Here is a 14,746-nt window from a genome sequence, read left to right on the forward strand (position 1 = left end):
CATGTCAAGTGGAAATATTTATATTCGACTCTTGGATATGCTCTGTCCTAAATGTAACACCTGTAGTGCTTTTAGAATCAATAATTTTTTCCTTTCTTTTTATTTAACTTTTTGCTTATCGAGGTAAATGATATCAATGCTGGCATTGCACCTCTCCCCATATCAAACACTCCCAGCACAGTTATAGTACAGCTAAATACAAAATAAACCCCCACTGCTACCACCCTATGCTAAAAACACACCTCAGCCTCAACTTCAAAAGAGCGTTCCTTACTGCACAACCAGTGTGTTATTTCCTACAGCAACCATCCTGTCGCCTCATTGAGTGAGATTGGTAATTAGTGAAAAAGTGGGTTTGGTGCTGTATACTGATGCCAAATTCATTTTGTTCAGGATCCTGACAGCTAGCAGATGATCTCATCGATCTAACCAAAATTTTAACCTAGGTTTCAGAGAAAACGTTTGGACTAATTTTAACTTTGAGTCATTGAATGCATTTCGAGTGAGTTAAAATCTCACCCAAATGACCAGTGTATAGCCCACTGTTTCCACTTGATTCCCTAATTAACATTTTTGTAGGGCACTAAAATAATCAGATGCTTCGGTATCCAGGTATGAATCTGCAGAAAAACACATTTTTCATTGTATTTCATCCTCAAAGTATATAAAAAGATTCAGTACCAATTGCATGTTCTTTGTCCAGCTTTTGTTTTAATTTGGCACCATGATGTTTAAAACATCATGGTTGCACAGGGATTCAAATATAACGCGAGTTCTTGTTCTCAGTTGCTGCTGACACTGGGAACACAGAAATTAAAAACAAAAGCTGGCTATTCTCACGCATGTTTAAGGATGAGTTATAGTGTACCGTTAGCAGAGGCAAATGATATTTGACCTTCAAATATAAAAAGAACGTAACTCATAAAAATGTTGGAGGTTTATACATTGCATAATAATCTAGAAAGCAATGTAGAATAAATAACTCACTTAATAACTTTATACAATAATAGTTGTTGAATTATTTACATTTTGATACATAAAATAGTACTGTTCTTGATAAGAATCAGCCCACCTAATTGAGGAATGAATTACACAGTAACATATTGACAGTTTCAAGCATGAGAAAACCATGGGTCCATCCAGCCTACCTATACACAGCATTCCCATGATATTTTTCTAATAACCTCCTCCCACTTTGCTTCATCTAACCCTATCAACATATCATTCTATTCCTTTCTCACTCATGTACTTATCTAACTTTTCCTTAAGTATTTCCATGCTATTATCCTTGATTACTCCATGTGGCGGTGAATTCCACATTCTAACCACTCTCTGGATAAAGAAGAAAAAGTATCTTTCAAGCTATTTGTGTGCATTTCTAGAAGTTGCTAACTGAATGGCACTGACCGAATGGCTCAGGGTACTCACCTGACAATGCTTAGAGCAATGTGCAGGAAGACCAGGAGAAAAAGACTTACATTTATATGGCACCTTTCAGAACCTCAGGACGTCCCAAAGTGCTTTACAGCCAATAAAGTACTTTTGAAGTGTAGTCACTGTTGTAGTGTGGGAAACGAGGCAGCCAAGTTGCACACAGCAAGCTCCCACAAACAGCAATCTGATAATGACCAGATAATCTGTTTTTGTGATGTTGATTGAGGAGAAACATCATTTTTTAAATATAAAAGTATTCTTTTATTAGTGAATAAAATACAAGGACATTCTTAAACTCTTTACATAAAGCAACTTTACTTGCCTGGTATATGTTGTTATAATATAAAATACTGATTTATTTTCACAATATACAGTCATTGGTATTTTCCTTTACAAACACAAGTACTTCCATAGTTTTCATTTAAAGATATCAAGTCACCTACAAGTATTATCAATGGTTGGAGTAATTCCAGCAACAAATTACTTTTAGTTCATATTTCTCAAACAGAATAATTTCTAATGAAAAGCACATTGTGAGATACCTAAAAATAACAATGTAGGGGAAAACTGTAATAAATAGACAGAGAAGGTGAGTCACTTTCCACTGACCCCCTTCCCAGAACAGCCCGCCGATTGCTGTTTTCACAGTTAAGTCTGGAGCAGGACATGTGTGCACATGTTTGCAGGATGTGCAAGACAATCCAGACACTCCTGTTTACTTATTCCTTGTTTTATACCAGATCACAAATATGCTGTGAGGGAAGCAGTCCAAATGTTATCAGGTCAACAGGAATGAAACAAAACACCTCCAGCTTATCAAATACAAAGTGACATCAAAACTAGAGTCACACCACATTAAAGAATGCTAACTTCTCAAGCTGGATGTAGTTCAAGTTCAGATGACATATGAACCTACTGAGGATATATTTACAAAATTCTTGTAGATTAGCTTCAGAGCAGAATGGCAAAATTAAAGAGACATTTTAGAAACATGAGTAATGAATGGCCTTTACAATATCACTTATCTCCCAGATATTTACTGATGTAAGTACATTTTTAACTTTTATATATATATATATATATATATAATAAATTCAGGACAAACCACTTTAATGTAGGTTCATTTTTCTTACTTAGCTGCAACCTGTTAACATCTACAAATGGCTTTCTCTGTTTTGGGAGAAAGCCGGCACCATTTCACAATGCTTCCGTTTACAAACTATTTAACAAAAAGATTACAATATACAGTAAACAGAAACTCCTGAAGGGTTTAATGAATCTGTAGACACTTACAGCTGATAGCAATTCAATAGGCAAAGTCTAGTCAAGAACAGCAGTTAGTAGATACTTTTGTAGATATGAAAATCTTCCTAAAAAGAGAAAAATACATCTGTCCCTTCCACATATCTACAGGCTGTTGGCAAGGTAACTTTAGCTACTGTTTATAAAACAAAATAAATTTTCCTTCAGTGTACAGCCACAAAGTAACTCAACATATGGGCGTTAATCAGCACATAGGGTGAAAGGTGATACCTCTGGCAATCAAGGTTGCTTGCAGGTTGTACAGCTTGCATCTATGAAGACTTTTTAACAAAATTTAGCTTTTTAAAGGTGGAATCATACAAATTATATGAGCAAGCATCAATAGGTGTATGTGTTCAAATAGAACTGATTCAGTGCCATCTTAACAAAGGATTTTTTTTCAATAGAGCTTTGGCTATGCCAAAGACTAGCTGGATGTCGGTTTTCCTTGTGTGTCCCCCACATTGAATTTCCAATTTGTGCCAGAACAGGTTGGAGTGCCACAGTGCAGAAAGCCAAACATTCCTTAATCTCCTTGAGCCGACTTTACACACCTCCTCGGTACTGACTCATAACCAGCATGGACAGGGATGGGTGCGGTAGTGTATCGGTTCTGTTACGTGCTTAATAAGCCAAAAGCCTACAGTAATTATGCAGGCAATGTGAGTTCAAATTCCCAACATGACAGTTTGACAAATTGAATTCAGTTCAAAAAATCTGGACATAAAAAGCTTTGTAGGTGAAAATGTAGCTTGTCATATTTCTGTAAAAACCCTACTGGTGCACTAATCTCTTTTTGGGAATAAAATCTGCTGTCCTTATTCTAAACTGACTCTAGTCCCACACCAATGTGTTTAACTGTTAAGTGCCAGTGTTTCACGAAAGCAACTCATGACCACTACCATTTCAGGGCAACCAGGGATGGGCAATAAATGCCAGCGTTGTCTGTGATTCCCACATTGTGAGAATGAATACGAGAAAAAGAAAATGGCCTAGGAATAATTATCCATTGGTTCTGTTGACCAGGGATAGTGCAAGGTATAAAGAGAGGGGGAAAAAAACAAAATTAAAATGTTCTGTCCATTTTTTTTACTGCCCACTCATAATGGCAACTGCTTTTTAGAGAGAACAACAGGTTGTGGAAACCTCATGTGAGGTCATTACCTCATGTATTTTGCTATGCTGTATTGGAGGGGGGCTGATAAGACCTCCATTCTGAAGATAATGTGGAACTGTACACTCCCACCCACCATTCACACAAACAGAGAGGTAATTTTGGCTTTGGGTGATAGTATAAAATGGGCAATATTAATATCAAAGTCAACAGAAATTAAAATCTGGAAATCTACAATGGGCGGCTAAATCGGTAAAACTCGGTTTACACTACCATTCACAGTCAAAACTATCCTCAATATGTCCATGAAGACATATTTAGCCATGTTTATTTTTGTACAATCAGAATATAAATATAAAGCATATCTCACTCTGGAGGCAGCTTCATTCTGTATCTCTCCAGGCAGTGAAAGGCACTTTTATATTGAGTGTGACTGCAGGCACATTGTTCTCCCAACATGTTGACTGTAGCTCTCTAGAGTAAAGCTGACAAGCTCTGGTGATTCAACAGCACTGGAAGCCCACAGTTTGGTGGGTCCTGTAAATTTTCTATGACTTCTCCTGATATTTTGATCGTAGGTTGTTTTGATGAGCATTGGCACCAAAAGATATGAACGGGGAAGGACGGTGTATGGAGGACATTTCTGGGGCTGCGTACTAAATATACAAGTCCTTCAAGAATGCCAATCTCAGACTATTCTAGTGATGGCGTATACACTGTGCACTTGTATTAAATTTGAATGATCTGAACTCCGCAGCAGTGTAAATACTAAACTCTCTTGAGTAACACCTTGAACCAATATTTGGGGGTCAGTTGGGGATGGGGTGCATCACTTAACACTGACGTAAAGCCATACATATCCATAATCTCCAGTGTTAATGCCACTAAGCACAGTCAGTCAATAAGTGTCAGGTGAAAGAAAATGTGTCCTGTCACTAAGAGGTGGTGATCTGTCATTGTGAATCCTCTTTCCTTGTGGCTTTGATGAAAGACTTCAGGGACAGCCAGGTAGACTTCTCTACCAGTTAGCATGAACAAATATTTCTTTTTGGTATGAAAACATTTATTCATTTGTTTACGTTCTGATGAAAGATCAACCACCTGAAACGTTAACTCTGTTTCTCTCTCCACAGATGCTGCCTGAGTATTTCCAGCATTTTCTCTTTTTTCTCAGATTTCCAGCATCTGCGGCATGTTGCTTTGTGTTCATTTTACAGGGCTAGAGGGAACAAAATCTGTATTCAAATTTAAGCAGTCTAAACTATTCCAAGTACAAAACCATCCACTCACTGCAGCACAAGATGGTAGCAAAAAACCAAGTCTATGCCAGCAATTTATAATTAAGAAGGCTTCAACGTATCCTCCATGATGCAGTGGCTTTGAGCACAGTACTTTGAGCAGGATCATAAGACTGTGCCTACGATTCCCTTTAAATTGAATCCTTACGTCTCATCTGTGCCATCGAGAGAGGTGCCAATTATAACCACTGTACCTACTCAATTATTGTCACCCCAGACCCTTTTGTGCCCCTCTCGTGCTCAGTTCCAGAGTAACACTGAGAAACCTGGGAGCTTATCTTCTCCCTTACCAACTGACTGCGATATAGTAGATTGAGCAATACCTGAAAGCAAATATTGAAATAAAAAACTGAGGGGTTCTTTTCGTGAAAATTATATTTACAAATCGGTAATAAGATTACATCTTGAAACTGTCACAAAATATCTTTGGTGTGAAAAATTACTGCCTTTAGTGATCTGTGACAAATGTGTACAGGAATCATCTGATAATTCATGCTGCTCAACATTACACAGAAGTGAGGTGATACAGTAGTAATATACTTCCGGTTACCCGAATATCTCAAACTATTAATCCTTTGCTATTTTAAGAACTTTCTTAAACATAATGCAATTGCCTTTCAATGATCCAAATGGATTCACACAGACAACATCTGTACGTGGCAATACCACTTAAAATGAATATATGCCCACATTTTACTGATTCTGTATTGAACACAGAAAATAAAATTAATCTCTTTAATAAAAAGCAATATAAGAAACCTTGTGATACAGTTTTAGATCTATCCTATTGGCAGTTCAGTCCAGGTGAGGCCACACAAGCAAAACAGCAAAAATTTTAAAAATGACATTATCTCAATGAAAAAGGTATGCTGCAAACCATTTTGTTTGGTGGGAGGAAGGTCAGGAGATGAGCTAACCAGAAATTCTTTAATTGAATTGTTGCAGGCAAGTAAAACAATAATTATTTCCTTATAAATTACTCCAGTGATGCTCGTAAACAGTAGAAAGTTTGCCAGTTCTTTTCATGAAGTGATTGAAACTTTAAATATTACAAACCTGTCCAATTGATTGACATAGCTGCTTCCCTCATAGTTCCAAGACAGCACTGTATTTAAATAAAAAAAACATATTAAATCAGTCTGTATTGCTGTTACCTCTTATGAAACTCTGAACTGAGACTATCAGAATATCTCTAAGTCTGTTTTAAAACCTCTTTTCCCTCCAAGGGGACTCTGTCAAGGTTGTGAGAAGAGGTTGGGGGAGACAGTATCTCCATATGAAACCTTAAACTGTTCTTTCCACAGATGCAAACGGTCTTGCTGTGCGTTCCCAGAACTTGCTGTTTCTGGTTCAGATTTCCAGCATCTCTTTTCCTTTACTTTCTGTCTTCTCTCTGTTGCATTCCGACACACACATAAGCGAGAAATGAACTGCATCCGTGAGCCAGATTTGACTTGCAAGGTTGCCCCTGGCTGAGTCTCTGAGTTGCCCGACGCTATACGAGCTCAGCAGCCTTGGATTCCTTGGCTTTCTTGCAGCCGTACAGCCACTTGATGACCCGGGCGTTGCGCTCGATGACAGACAGGCTGGAGGAGGTATGCTCGCTCAGTGCCTCCTCCAGCAGCCGCTCATTGTCGCCGCTGTGCCGGGAGAAGTCGCTCTCCGAGTCGGGCATACTGATACTGCGGATCTTGAGGGCGATGCTGTCGGAGGCGGACGTGAAGTTCTCCCGGCCCAGGTCCTCGATCACCTCGGGCTCCAGGCCGCAGTACTTGAAGAAGCTGTCAAACTCCGAGTAGGCTTTAGAGTACCTGGAGCTGATGTCGGACTGCGAGCGGTGCAGCCCCCTCCCCCTCAGCCGCTCGGGGACTGCTGCAGGGGGCGGCATGGCTATGCCCTGGGGCTCCCCGGCCGGACAGTCCCTCTCCAGGCTGCCTTCCTTGATGATGACCTTGGGCACCTCGGGGGAAGCCAGTTGCTTGTCCCGGCTGGAGCCCTGGAAGAGTCTCCGGACCAGGCTCTGGCTGCCCCTGGCCAACTCGCCGCCGCCGCTGCCCCCCTTCACAAACTCGCACTTCTGCCGGTAGATGACCAGCGAGTCCGGCCTCAACTGCCTCTTGGAGCGTCTGATGGTGGCTGCCGGCTCTATTCCCTGGTGGAAGGGCGTCTGGAAGAGGTGGCCTGAGCCGGGCGACCCTGGCTTCTCGCCGCTGTGTCCGGGGCAGCTCTCGATGCTGCTGCTACCCTCCGAAGCCGAGCTGCCGAAGCCCGCCGGCTCCTGCTTGCAGCCCATCACCTGCTTGCTCTTCACGTACTTGCCCTTGTCGGCTGCCAGCCTCTCCACGGCGCTCAGCCGGCTCCGGTTGTTGCCCTCCATCTGCCTGCGGAGGTAACTGGGTCCCTTGTTCAGGATTCTCAGGGGCAGGGAAGAGCTGACCTCTGGCTGCATACTCGGAGTGTGGGAGATGTCAGTCGGCATGTCACTGAATGCTGCAGATCCAGACCCACAACACCAATCGTTCACAACAAATAAAACTCACCCAGAAGAAAAGACTGTCATGTAAACACCCTCCCAAAACGTCCAAATTCGTTGCTCTCTCTTGCGCTTGTATCTTTTTGTTGTTATTGTTAATTTCCTTGAGGAAATTCACAATCCAGGAAGGTGTAATAACTTCTTTCTAATCTGTACTCGGCGCTGACTTCCAGCACGACTTGCTGTCATGGACACTGACTTCACTTCTACTGTAGCTGGCTTCCTTTCAACTGATTCACCTTGCTGTAAGGCCGCCCCTTCTGCAATAAAACACAGCAAATCATAGCTCAGCTCCAGGGTTTATTACATCATCTGGCAACAAGCTGTGTGTAATGCAAGAGGGATGGGTCTACCTATCAACGTAACATCGCCCCGAGCAAGGGCAAACCCTAAATAATGTTTATTTAGAATATTTTCTGTCAGCCCCCTCTCTTTCCTCCCTTTCTCCCTTCCTATCCCTTATTAGGGAGTATAGAATCACAGTTTATCAGAGAATGGGTAAACTCTTTAGGATTTTGCAAACTAGGAGAGAAAATTTACTTTCTTTCAGATAAAGGTAACATACAATAGGACATAAATGCAGTGAGGCTAGCAATGACTGTGTTAATTTGTTATTTTACATAGCTGTTAACCTATTTAAAATAAATAGGTTAGCACCAACATTAAACTAACCAAGGAGTTTCATTCAAATCTGTTAACATGTTTGTTGCTACTAATACACAATGTGATTTCACTCCAGAGGAGAAATCTTCTTCTTCTTTGGCCTCCTTGTCTCGAGGGACAATGGGTAAGCACCTGGAGGTAGTCAGTGGTTTGTGGTGTGAGGAGAAATGCCAACTTTATATTTGACAGGGTTCTGGTAGGCCACATCCCCCTGATCAAGGGAGCATTTTGTTTGTATTTTCTTAGGGAGTGAATGCAATGAAACCACATGAAAATTTCTAATAGACCCTCATTAGTTTTGCTTTCTAATCGATTCTACTGGAAGCAATAAATCAATTGATGTATTAGCACTATGCAAGGATAACCTGCAGACAAACGGGAAGTTAACAGCATATATCAGATTAAATTTAAAGGAATGTCATTGCACTAGGTGCATAAATGGCATAGTACTGAACCATTCAAGGTCCAAGTTGGATGCCCATCTGTACTCAGTCAATGAGGAAGCTACAATTGACTCCTGATCATTATCCAATGCTTCTTGTTGGAAAATACATGCATGCACATTCATTAAGGTTTAAGATTTCCCTTATTTGTAGTGCAATCAGAATGCTTTCTTTATTAATAGTGCACAGGGAAATCTGCCCTCAGGAAATAACTTGACTGTGGTGCACCCTATGGTTGAATTGCCTGCTAATATTTTCCATTTAGGCCCACAAAGGAAGAATGGCAACTCACATAAAGTACCAGTGATCTGTGATGCTAGATACCTGAGCATAATTCAATGCCTTTTGTGTGTATACGAGTTGGGGGGGGGGGGGGGGGGGGTGGAATAAGAAGGAAATTAGAAAAAAGTAATATAATTAAAATACTTTCAACTATATCTGACTGGTTCTAATAAGGTGTTCAGTAATTCTGGTAAATTCTGGCTTCTGTAATTATTGTGAATACAATTTTGTGAGTTGTTAATGTTCTGTGTATTTTGAACACAAGAACATAAGAAATCGTGAAATTAAGTAAATATTTAACCCACTTTTCAACACATTCTGTACATGTTGCAATGTCCTGGTCTCTCATTAACTTAGTTACCTGACTGAGTAAAGTATCCAAAGAGAAAATTGAAATTTCAATAAAACAGAAGAAAGGTAAAAATGCCAATATGTTTGTTCCAATCTGCCCACCTTATTTAGCATCTGGCAATATTTGTAGTTTTAATTTTTGTTACATGGCTTCAGCTTTGGCATGCTCAGATAATTCTATTTAACCGCTGGTTGTTAATAATAATTTCACAGCCAGAGACTTGGTTAATTAACTGGAATAAATACACAATTGGGAGTTATTCATGGGGTTTATTGCCATGTAACAGTCTGCAATGTGCAGCTTATTCTGGACAGTCATGGAATAAGTAGCCTATGGCAATAACTGGTGGTGTGGCATGAATATTAGATCATTGCAGCCATCACAACTCAGTGATGCACTTGATAGGTCTCAGAATGTGTGTGATATGACAGTGCACCCTCTTACCTTAAAGAGGTGAAAACTAAGTTCACAATCCGAGCAATAATAGGAGCTTGATGCAGCTGTAAAAGGAAAAATATAATTTTTTAAATATAGCTTGCAGGAGAATTTGGGCAATGACTTAGTAGTTGAACATTAATGCAATAAGATTCAGCAAAATCAAACACAAAAGTATAGTTGATTGCTTCGTAGTGCAATTACAGAACTATCAAAAATCACATTGTTTACCTAAGTTGTCAGTAGACTTTTTTCCAACTAAGCTTCTGTTTTTAGAAGTTGTTAAAACTATACTTTCTTCCCCAATTCAGGTAGCAATATAGCTTAAAGATCATTTCTCTGCCATTAGCTGCAATGTCGGAAATGTTGAGTGTTGGGTATATGACGGAAAAGGGAATAGAAAGATATGCTGAAAGGCTGAGATGAGACAGATAGAATAGTAGCAAACTTGTGTGAAGTAAAAACACGAGCACAGACTAGTTGGGCTGAATGGCCTGTTTCTGTGCTGTATACTTTATTTAATTATATAATTAATGATATGCTAATTAATTGATTATTGGCATCATTAATTAATTAGCAACTTCATGTAGAGTAGTGCCCTCTCAGATTAAGTCAAGTATACTGCAGCCAAATTCTATTTTGAATCTGGGTCAATAGAGTGGCATCAGGATGAGCCCACACCACCAGGGAAAATACCACAACAAATGCCCACCTCAAGAGGAGGAATACAAAACTAAAAAATGCATGTGCAGAGCATTAGATAATGATTCTTTTTTTTGCCATTGATGGGGCAGACAGTGTTCTGCAGTGCCTATCAGTTGTGAGGAGGCCAGTGGAGACCAACATAATCACGCTGGAAGGTCACCCAGGTATGCAATAGGGGTCAGAACAGTGACAAGCAGCCAAAGCAACTCCTCCTGTTGAGTGTACACTTTCTGGACCGGTGAGTGCTTGACCCTGTTTCACAGAATGTGCATGAGGCCCACCATTATATCTGTATTTCTTGTTGGAAGAAGGTGGCACCTGTGGAGTTAGAGGCACATTGGATCAACTAGAATAGTAACAACTTGTATTTATATACTGGCATTAACATAGTAAATATCCCAAGACATTTCTTAGGAGCAATATCAAACTAAATTTGACACTAAGCCATGTATGGAGATATCAGGATAGGTGACAAAAAACTTGGTCAAAGGTAGGTTTTAAAAAGCCACTTAAATGAGGAGAGAGATATAAAGAGGCAGCGAAGTTCAGTGAGGGAATTCCAAAACTTAGGGTCTTGGCAGCTGAAGCTACCACTGCCAATGGTGGAGCAATTAAAATTGGGGATGCACAAGAGACCAGAATAGGAGGAGCACAGATAAATCGGAGGGTTGTAGGGCTGGAGAGGAAATAGGGTGGGGTGCGACTATGAACAAAAAGTACCTTTTTATCAGTGGGGTTGCATGATGGTGCAGTGACTTGGATTGTGTGGAGCTGCAGAATGGTTATCTGCTTGAATTTTCAGGTGTGCCACGGTGAGGAGGTGCAGGACAGAAGAGAGCCCAGTTACTTCACCCAACAACAAAGATCTGGAAGTTCAGGAGGATCAGACATGTAGCTTTTGTTCTGAAGTTTGCATAACCAACCCCTCACTACTGCCCTCCCCCAAACATTGTTGTCAGCCCTCCCCTAGTTGTTTCTCCCCCCAACCAATGTTGCTAGTCTTTTCTCATTATTTGGCGATTTCTGAATTTGAGTTCAACTTTGCAGATATTACCCGACATGTTATTCCTTTCCCTTGGATAATTTGCAATGAATAAATTGAGAATCCCTACCAGAGGTGCTGAAATAAATCTGTACACCATTGCATGGCATGCATTGTACCTGCCTTCCACTGGCTTTGAAAGAGAGAGCTCCAGACTGTTCTCACACCTTCTAGTGGCTAATTTGGGAATGTAGTCAAGGAAAAGTTGTCAGGGATTATGCATGGCATTGGGAGATCCAAGAAATGGGAAGTGGCGAAAATACTGTAGAATGCAAAAGCCAAGCTCTAAGCAAAATGTAAATAAATTTATGAAAATAATAATTTTGAAAGTTGTTTTAAAGTGACCAGGGTAGGGTGAATTGTTATAATTTAAAAAAATAAAACTACAAAATTTTACAGCTCCTTTAGGAAGCTGGCTGGCTTTGAGGAGAACCACAGTGGGTGCAACTGATTTTCAAAATTCTTATTTTAATATTCTTATTTTGGCCTAGAGCAAAAATATAGCCTTGTGTAAGGGCACTGTAAAGAATCCTTCTCATAAAGAATACTCTCGGTAATCAGCCTTATTGTGTCCTGTAGTTCATGATTTTTATCCTCAAATGATATGTGCAATGCCAGCAGACCAGTCTGTACTGCATTTCCTGCTAGGTTAAGTCTCACTCTAACACTTTTCATTGATTACATTATCGGCAGTTGCCAAGGCAACATTAGAGTTCCATGAAACCTTTTCTGCCCCATAAGTACCACCAATGCAAACACATTATTCTCTTTGACCTTAATGATTTACATGGTGAGTCAAACCAATTATTTGTTGTCATCAGTTCATGCTTTCCTTCAATAGCCTGTCACTGTAACAAGCCACAGCAGGCAAAATAGTATTGTCAACAGGCACAGGAGAGAGCCGAAACAATGAGAAGCAAATGGATCAAATTGGGAGCCCATCAGCAGACAAATGATCAACAGCTGGCTACTGCCATGTGTTCCAATTAAACCACACTTATGTATTTTAACCTGGAAAATTTCTAATAATAGCAGTTTGGGAGAAATCTTCTGCAATGGAAATGATTCTGTAGCGACTGTTTTGCATTCCAACATTTGGCTTTTAACCTTCTTAGCCTGAGGTATGTTGAATGATTGGTGACAGGTACCGAATGTTTTTCTCGTCTCTTACCAAAATATTGGGTAGGATCCATTCAATATGGAATATCTCTCGTCTCTCATAATCATGCAATAGACCTTGAACAAGTCCTGTTAAACAAATGATAAATCCAGTGCTCTTTTACTACTCTGGGATCCTGCAAGAGTTTCCTGTAGCATTTTTACACCAAGTTTTTAAAATTTGTGTCAGAAGATATTTCTGCCTAGTACTGCATATTTCTGTCTTCAGTATGCGATTACTGAAGAATGACAATAGTCCTGTTGTCTTCAGAATTTGAATTCCCCTAAAGGGTTGTAGTCAGGGGGCCTCAGCTCCCTTGCAAATCCCTGAAATGACTGGAAGGAGCCTCAAGGTGACATAGGATTTTGTGTAAAACTGTTATAGTTTGTTAATCTCAACCAAGCTCCTCTCTCAATGCGATTTAGCAGAAGCGGGTCAGAGTTTGGAAAAGGTGCAATCCCTCACACATTGCAGTTTATGCTGTTTACAGTCGCTTATACAGATTTTTACTGAAAAATCACCGGAAGCTACACAAGGAAATCTATAAATGAGAACAAAGATCAGCAGACTCTAACCAAATTTATATGAGGACTCGGCATGGAATTCAAAAACCAAGCTGAACCGGTTTGATATTTGCTGGGGAGAGGAGGCAAGCTGTATTTTTTTTCAGCTACATTCAAAAAGTGGATAATAAAATTTAGAACCATAGGATCATAGAGGCTGACAGTACTGAAAGAGGCTATTTGGGCCATCATGTCTGTGGTGGCTTTTTGTTACAGCAATACAAAACTAATCCCATAGCCCTTCTCCCTCTCCCCAGAGCCATGCATCTTCCTCTGCTTCTAATATATGTCTGCTTTTTCCTTAAAATTGCATTGGTCTCTGCCTTAACTGTTCCTTCTTGCAAAGCTTCCACACACCCATTAGAGATTTGAGAATATCATCTCAGAAGTCTTCCAGAATCCAGCCCAGTTCTCACAGATGGGAACTAAAACTGGTAACTAAAAACAGGGTCCACAATTCTGCCTTCATTGGAGCCACATTTAATAATGTAAGCACAGGGAGCTGGTTCAGTCTCTCAAATCTGAAGCAATGTTAAAGCAGCTTGGCTGTATCGTTATCAATGACCTATCAATGGATCAAACTCTCAAATTTTATACTCTAATTCAAAGGGTACAAGTAATCATTTGAGTGTTAGATTATTATCTATTTTGGACCAGCCTCCTTTAATCTGATTTGGGCTGCAGATGACATATTCTAAGTAAATATGCAATCAAGCTGGAATAATGAAGTGGTTAGAGCTCTTTGGCGGGGTGGGGGGGGGGGGTTATTTTGGTGAAAGGACGAAAACACACGCAGAATGGTTGCTGTGCTGATAAGAAATGCCTGTTTGAAAGTGTGCATTTAGCATGCAATTTTGGGGTTAATTGATGATCATGATTTGAAAGTTAGTTCCTATAGGTGCTGAAATGGCCACAGCAGCAGCTAAAGCAGTACATGTAGGAAAAAATTGCCTGGCAGATGAGGGCCAGGAACCCTGTCTGCAGGACATGGTTCCAGTGCTGCAAGACATTTAATGACTTGACGAGCAGTCAAGGTAAGATCCCATGTCGCAAATACACTGCTGAATAACTGCACCACCACCAGCATCATAACTTCAACATGTTTCATTTATACACTGACATTCACACAACACTATTGCATCCTTCACAGGCACTACTCACAACTCAGGCACATCTCGCAGTTCTTCAACCATATGAGGTATTACATGTGCCATAAATTTCAATGATTCTATGACACTACACCACACCTGCAATTCACTCATTCACAATCACCATTCTTTCTCTTCCAGGACAAGCTAGTATATAACAGGCACCAGCAGGACTTGACTGGGGAAGGTGAAGCATGCCTGCAGGACATCACTACACTTGAGGAAACCGTGATCAGGAGGGGAGTGTGTGCCACCGTGGCGAGAGGCTTCCTT

General features: G+C 40.4%; 1 protein-coding gene across 2 annotated transcripts; it reads right to left on the reverse strand.

The window, feature by feature from the left end:
- Window positions 1-1,718: 1,718 nt before the first annotated feature.
- fam110c (family with sequence similarity 110 member C) lies at window positions 1,719-9,888 on the reverse strand. Of its 2 annotated transcripts, XR_010971011.1 has the most exons (3): window positions 9,866-9,888; window positions 6,205-7,941; window positions 1,719-5,069 (listed from the first exon to the last, which is right to left on the reverse strand). XR_010971011.1 is itself a non-coding variant. In XM_068022000.1 (2 exons), the coding sequence occupies exon 2, from the start codon at window positions 7,625-7,627 to the stop codon at window positions 6,644-6,646; it is 984 nt and encodes a 327-aa protein (XP_067878101.1). In that variant the 5' UTR covers window positions 7,628-7,941; window positions 9,866-9,888; the 3' UTR covers window positions 1,719-6,643. The 2 variants fall into 2 exon arrangements, 1 of the variants encoding a protein (XP_067878101.1); XM_068022000.1 differs by having other exon boundaries at window positions 1,719-7,941.
- Between the last annotated feature and the right edge of the window lie 4,858 nt (window positions 9,889-14,746).

Source organism: Heterodontus francisci, chromosome 3 (assembly GCF_036365525.1).
Source record: "Heterodontus francisci isolate sHetFra1 chromosome 3, sHetFra1.hap1, whole genome shotgun sequence".
Classification (NCBI taxonomy): Eukaryota; Metazoa; Chordata; class Chondrichthyes; order Heterodontiformes; family Heterodontidae; genus Heterodontus; species Heterodontus francisci.

Coding starts and splice junctions, on each gene's coding strand:
- fam110c (XM_068022000.1), bottom strand. CDS start 7,627: ATGCCGACTGACATCTCCCACACTCCGAGTATGCAGCCAGAGGTCAGC.